This window comes from Pediculus humanus, genomic scaffold, assembly GCF_000006295.1.
Source record: "Pediculus humanus corporis 1103172107631 genomic scaffold, whole genome shotgun sequence".
Lineage (NCBI taxonomy): Eukaryota > Metazoa > Arthropoda > Insecta > Psocodea > Pediculidae > Pediculus > Pediculus humanus.
The window spans coordinates 21,089-28,104 of record NW_002987244.1 but is presented as its reverse complement, the minus strand read 5'-3'; the positions used below and the strand labels follow the sequence as shown (position 1 = coordinate 28,104).

At 25.1% G+C, this 7,016-nt stretch overlaps 2 protein-coding genes across 2 annotated transcripts in view; one reads left to right on the top strand and one right to left on the bottom strand.

Annotated features, from left to right (window-relative positions):
- Positions 1 to 780: 780 nt before the first annotated feature.
- On the top strand, positions 781 to 3,639 carry Phum_PHUM256490 (dullard protein, putative; the record flags this gene model as incomplete). Its single annotated transcript, XM_002426434.1, has 5 exons — positions 781 to 879; positions 2,100 to 2,166; positions 2,900 to 3,090; positions 3,189 to 3,417; positions 3,494 to 3,639. The coding sequence occupies 5 exons, from the start codon at positions 781 to 783 to the stop codon at positions 3,637 to 3,639; spliced, it is 732 nt and encodes a 243-aa protein (XP_002426479.1).
- Positions 3,640 to 4,915: 1,276 nt separating this feature from the next.
- Phum_PHUM256380 (ankyrin repeat-containing protein, putative) overlaps positions 4,916 to 7,016 on the bottom strand; it is a gene marked incomplete at both ends in the record, with an annotated part of 4,567 nt that continues 2,466 nt past the window's right edge. Inside the window, 9 exons of the mRNA XM_002426433.1 lie at positions 4,916 to 5,092; positions 5,165 to 5,377; positions 5,451 to 5,605; positions 5,675 to 5,879; positions 5,947 to 6,065; positions 6,137 to 6,254; positions 6,322 to 6,461; positions 6,531 to 6,702; positions 6,781 to 6,974. Coding sequence (XP_002426478.1) covers positions 4,916 to 5,092; positions 5,165 to 5,377; positions 5,451 to 5,605; positions 5,675 to 5,879; positions 5,947 to 6,065; positions 6,137 to 6,254; positions 6,322 to 6,461; positions 6,531 to 6,702; positions 6,781 to 6,974 — 1,493 coding nt within the window. The remainder of the gene's footprint in view (positions 5,093 to 5,164; positions 5,378 to 5,450; positions 5,606 to 5,674; positions 5,880 to 5,946; positions 6,066 to 6,136; positions 6,255 to 6,321; positions 6,462 to 6,530; positions 6,703 to 6,780; positions 6,975 to 7,016) is intronic.

The following is a 7,016-nucleotide window of genomic DNA, read 5'->3' as shown; positions in this document are numbered from 1 at the left end:
GACTAAACATTAAAGGTATTAACAAAAAATTAAGATCTCTGACTTTATTTCCTACTTTAATATGATTGCTTTATACCTTATAAACTAAAAAAAAAAAAAATTTAACTAAAAATATTTATTTTAGGAAATATAACTAATAAAACATTGGAATATTTTAGATTTATTAACTATTATATTAAATCACAATTAGGTTTAACATACTAATATGGTTAGAATTTGTTTTGGTTGTTAGAGCTGCAATGAAAAACGCATTCATCAATAATTTAAAAACCATAATTAATAATGGTTTTTAATAATCATAAAAATTGTAATTTTAAATTTTTATGTCACAGTTAAATTCAGTAAATCTTAAAAAAATTAAATATAAATATAAAGCAAGTTGAAAACTAGTTGTGACATCTAGTTCCACGTCTGTACAGTTTCCAAAAAATAATCTACGGTTCTTTTGAAAATCAATTAATCATTAACTTGATTAAAAATTTAAAAAAGAAAAAATTAAAAGCTAAAATTTTCTTGGCTTTAAAATTGTCCGCGAAAAAAAAAAAAAAAAAAAAAAATTCAAGTCAGAATGAATATAAAAACGCTGAGATTTGTAAATCTATTTATAACACTGCGCTTCTTAGGCTGCGCAGTTGCAATAAAACCGAGAAAATAGAGTGGGTCGATCATGGCGGTTGTATACTATTTTTTACCCAAAAAATGTTTTTTATAAAAATATTGTTTGGAATTGTATTGAACCTTATTTCCTTATGAAAGAATAAACATCCTAAGTTTGTACCAATGTTGAAGCAATTGCAAATGGGCCTTCGTGCATTTTTATTGATGGCTTCTAAAATTTGGACTTGTGTGTGTTATTTTCTGAAGCTGCAGGTCCGTACCGTAAGTACTTAAATTTTTAGGTAACCAGGTATCGGTGACAGATTATGATTTTATGTTATACAAACATCATATTTTCTCTATAATAATGTTTTCATTGTGTGAATCCTTAACATTTTTTTAAAGCTCAAATACAAACCGACTGTTGATGGGCATGTGTACTCTAACGTAACTTTTATTGATCTGAGATTAAATATGGTACGAAAAAAGTAAAATTAAAACATATTTTTTTAAAAACACTTTTTACATTTATAGTATTCGATATATTTTGCCCAAATTATAAATCTTATATTTTGACACGTACATTTAATTAAGCCACATACTTGCGATTTGAATTTAATAATAATAATAATTTTATTTTAACTTGAGTACAACGTATCAAAAAAAAAAAAAAGAAAAAAAAAATTTTGGTTTTTCTCAAAATAGTTAAATTATGTTTAGTAATGTTTATAAATATTTAGAACATATTTAATTGTGTCAAATTTTATTTTTATTACAAATTGTAATTGTTGGCAAAATTAATTAAAATTAACAAATTTAAAAAAAGTTGTGCTGTAGCATTCTTATCATCATCTTACAAAAAAAAATTTTATTTTATTATTTTCGATAATAAGACTAAATATTAATAATGTAAGATTTTGAAATGATATTAAAAAAAAAAAATTGGCTTATTACTAAAAACAAATTTTAAATTTGTATTCTATTTTAGGGAGTTATAAAAAATAAAATAAGACAAATACGATCAAGTAATAAATTAAAAAATTGTGTTTGTCATTTCGTAATTTAACTTGTAAAGGACACAAATAATGCAGTTTTATGTAAATTTAAATTTTTGCATTTTTTTCAATAAGCATTTCATTAATTACAATTATTATTATTATTATTTTAAGTGTGATTTTTTTAATTTAAAATAATGTTTGTTTAAAAAACGAATTCAAAACAATTTTTTTTTTTTTTTATCGAGTGAGGTTTTCAAAATTTTTTATTGTATTCAAATAAGTTATGTATAATTAGTATAATCCTTTTATGAATTATGTCTATTATATATTTTTTTTGAATTTAATTTTAATTAATCATAAAGTTTTATATTTATTGTAATGAACTTGTATAATAATTTTTTTTTTTTTTTTTCATTTTTTTTTTTATGAGGTTAACATTAATTTTTTTTATTCTATGTCATTGACGACGTTATTTTTTAAATTTATAAAAATTTAAAATTTCAGTTTTGCCAACATCAACCTGTGAAATATGAATTGTTTCCTTTATCTCCACTCTCAAGGCACAGGCTAAGTAAGTATTATCATTATTAATTGGATATATTTAAATAAAAAATTTTTGTCAAACAGAAAGTTTTTATATATAAATGTACAAATAATGATGATTTAAAGTAATTTTTAGAATCAGTCTGTACCTGCTTTGTAAATTTTAGATAAAAAGAAGGAAAAATAAAGTCATTGAAAAGTTTTCATCATTTAATTTAGTAAAAAAATTTTTTTAAAACTTTTAAATTAAGTAAATTTTTATCGGTTTTAAAACTAACTTTTATTGTCATTATATTATCTCAAAATGAAATATCCACAGTGAGTCTTTTTCTCCCTCCATTTTATAAATAACAAAATTAAAAATTCTTTTCTTAAATATTTTGAATAGTTTTCTGAGTTATAATAAGATTGAAAGAAAAACTATTTAGGGAAAAAATAATTCAAAAAAAAAAAAAAAAAGTTAATTTTCTTTGTTAACTTAGTTATTTATTTTTACATCAAAGAATTGAAACGTTTTAACGGTTTTAAGTAACTCATGTTTCTAAGCATTTACCCACACACTGTATATAAGAATATGTGTGTGTGTGCGCGTACACATGTTAATAACAAATATTTGATTATTAAATTTTGAAAGACAATGTAATATTTTCATTTATACCAAAAAATGATTTTATAAAAAAAAAATGATGAAATGAAATTTTTTTTTTTTTTTTTTCCCATTTTAAGAGAAAATATTTTTACAAGTATTTTATGATTTTCAGGTATCGTTAAAAGAAAAGTTTTAGTTCTTGATTTAGATGAAACATTAATTCATTCGCACCATGACGGAGTACTAAGGCAAACTGTTAAACCAGGAACGCCTGCAGACTTTGTTCTCAAAGTGACGATTGACAGGCATCCTGTTAGATTTTTTGTACATAAGCGACCGCACGTAGATTTTCTTCTCGACATTGTATGTTAAAAACAAAACAATCATAATTGTTATTCCTTTGTTTGCTTGTTTGTTTGTTTCATTGTTTGTTTAATAAATGATAATATTTTTTTATTTAGGTGTCTCAGTGGTATGAATTAGTAGTATTCACGGCTAGTATGGAAATATACGGAGCGGCCGTAGCTGACCGTTTAGATAATAATAGAGGTATATTAAGAAGACGATATTACAGACAACATTGTACACCTGATTTGGGTTCTTACACGAAGCATCTATCTGCCATTTGCGGAGATCTTAGTTCAATTTTTATATTGGATAATTCTCCCGGAGCCTACAGGGCATATCCAGGTAATTTATTAATTTGTTTTTTAAAAAATATTAATTCATATAAACTTATCGAGGTTTTTTCTTTTCTTTTTTTAAGATAATGCGATACCCATTAAAAGTTGGTTCTGTGATCCAATGGACACTGCTCTTCTTAATTTACTTCCAGTTTTAGATGCTCTTCGTTTTACGCAAGACGTTCGCTCCGTATTAAGTCGTAATCTTCATTTGCATCGCATATGGTAGCATATAAAGTTGTAGAAAATTAAAATTTCGCTGTGATATGCAAAACACTATAATAATTAATTGTGGTGCTCGAATAATTGCTAACACCGAAAAATAAATAATAATAATAATAATAAAAAGAAAAACACACACACACACACATACACGGCTTAACTTCAGTATAATTTTCATTTGAAGTCCCGTGAAATCTCGCATTTTCCGAGAAATCATTTTCGTTTTGTGAGCTATTTATTATATATATATATATATATAATCGTTTTAAATGGTGTCTATAAACAGTGAAGTGTGATGGCATCCTTACCTAAACGATCGCGTAAAAGGAGAAATCCTATGTAGAAAAATAATAATAATAATAATAATAATTTTTTATAAAAAAAAAAAAAAAAAATTGTTTAAAATGGATAAAAAATATAATTAAAATTTTTCGTAAAATATCAATACTTTAAAAAAAAAAAGATTAAAAAAAAAATTTACCTGGTTTTATTATTTTATATAATTGATAAATTATATATATTTGATGTATTTGATTAATATTTATTATGGAATCCGTTAATTTATTACCTAAAGGTTGATTGCTCACTAAGGTTCTACCTTTTGAAATTGTGTCGACTAAAATTGGAATAGAGTAAAAAAAAACGGTTTGAATTTGAATTAAATGAGAAATTTTTACAGGTTGAAGATTACGTCTGCTGCTGTAGCGGGGTAGGGGAAAACGAAAACCTTGTTTTATAAGAAGATTTTACTTGTCATTGTAAAAATATTCAAGTTTTTGGGTACAGTACAAATAATGATAATTTTTTTTTTTAATTATGTTACCTTTAGGAATTTACCAAGGAAATCCACTTAGAGGAATACAAGAAGAAGAAGAAGAAGAATGAAATTTTCAAGAACGTGGTTGTGGCGCTTTAAAAAGAAGTTTATGCCAAACTTATTAAGTATGAAAACAAAGAATGGACCAGATTGAATTCCTCGACACGTGAAAATATATTTGATGAAGTTCAAATTGTTTGTTTTGGATGAATGGAATTGGAGGATGTAAAACGTAGACACCGAAATTAATTCAAGGTAAGTAATAAAGTTTATTAAATTCTTTTTTTAACCATTTGGGATCTATCAACTTGTATGAAATCCTTAAGTTAAAATAATTGATAATGGCGGACATTATTCCCATACTAACAAAGTTCGTTAAGGTAGATATAGGTACGTTAATTGAAATTTTTTTGTTGACGTTTTTAATTGCATTTAAAAGTAAATGAAACAATTATTATCATTATTATTAAAATGCTTCTTCTTCTTGAAGTTGAAGGATTTCCGTTTTGTTGATAAAATAATACGTTGGTTGCCTTCCTTTGAGATCTTTTGAAATTCTTTCGGCTCCAAATTTAATTAATATTTCACTTAAAATTTCAACTTCTTTTAAACCCATCGCGTAATGTAAAGCCGTTCTTTCGAGCTAAAAAAAAATTAATACCTTTTAGGGAAGGGTGGGGAAGGGAGGGGGTAAAGAAAATTATAAATTAATTACGTTGTCTCCGATGCGTAAACATTCCGAAAATTTTCCAGCTAAATAATCCATAATTTCTTTTTGTTGGCATAAAACGGCGATGTGTATTGAACATCTTCCATATTTATTTTTACCCAAAATTGCAAATTTTCCTCTTTTCGATTTGTTTCCAATATCTTGAACCAATTTATGATTTCCTATTCTTATTGCATCGTGAATTTGATCTCTGTCGATCTGGAAAATTTTTTTTTTAGAATTTAAATAACCTTTTTTATTAATTTTTTTTTTTTCAAAATTGAAAATTTACCTCAAATTCTGGAATACGTTTTAAAAAATCCACAGCTTCTTCATTTTGTGTCCTTTGTGTTGCTATATCTAATATATTAATACCATCTTCATCTTTTAAATCAATTATATGATCGTAACCTTCTAAAAATAATTCTTTTATTTTTTCTGTTTCTCCTTAAAAAAAAAAAAAAAAAAATTAATGAAAGGATGAAAAGGAACCAACAGGAGAGTCTCCTTTACTACCTTTTGCAGCTAAACTGATAACGTATTTATCGATTTCTTGAACGTTTTGTTGTAAATTTGCTTGAACGGCCACATCTCTGGCTGTTCTATAAAGTTCATCTCTAAAACCCAAATTCAAACTAGTTTCTTGTATCAATTGAAAAAAACCATTTCTACCATTTGCTCTAGCCGCAGCAAAATGTAATATGCTTTGTCCGAATTCGTCCTAAACAAAAAAAAACAAATAAATAATAATAATAATAATAAACGAACGTGATTGTATTTATATTTACTCGATTCGCTGTTGCAAATCCATTTTTTTCAATCGTTTCATTATCATCATCATCATCATCATCATTTATTTCTCCTGTAGGAAAATGTTCTGGAGAAGTAATAATTTCAATTTCAGCTCCTGAAATATTTTATGACTTTTGAATTTAAAAAAAAAAGGAAAGGGGGGTTATTATTATTATTATTATTTACCTTGTTCAGTTTCAAATTTATTGGTCGGTGTATTGGAAACATTAATAAATTCTTTTATTAAATCATCATAATTAAATAAATTTGAATTTTTTTTATAATCTTGAGGTGTGAAATTCCTCTGAAAATTTATTAAATATTATTATTATTATTTAAAAAAACCGATAAATAAATAAATAAATAGTTACGTCATCTTTTATATATAAATCTCCGCCAAAATCAGTCAATGTTTTATAAATGAAACCATCGTCTGATAGAACGGCTGCATAATGAAGAGGCGTTCGACCCAAATTATCTTTTGTATTTAATGTTTCTGGAAATCTTTTGCCTAAGAAAAAAAAATTCATTTTGATTGAATTTATTATAGTTTTCCAATAAAATTGTTTCAAAAATTTACCCAAATATTTAATTATAGAATGTTTTTGATTTAAAACAGCGACGTGTAAAGGTGTGACTCCTGTTTTTTCTCCCGATTCTTTTGCTATTGCAAATTTCCTCCTGTCTAGTTCAATTTTTAATTCTTTTAACGATCCATTTTTTGCCGCATCGTGTACATTTTTTATTTTTTTCTTTAAAAAAAAAGAAAATTTTTTTTTTTAGAGTAAAAAAAAAAGTCATTTAAAAAAAAAGGAATCTTCTCTACTTACCAAATACGATGGCACATTTTCTAAAAAATATTGTACGTCTGAATTTTCCGATACTTTTCCAATAAGTTTTTCTCCTTCTCCATTTAGAACGAGAGATGCTAAACCTTCTAAATTTCCATTTAATATCATATTATCAATATTATCATCATCATCATCAGTTTCGGTTATGTCGTCATCTTGTATTTTTAAATTTCCTTCGTCTAATAATTTTTGTCTTTCTTCACCGATTTCTCTCT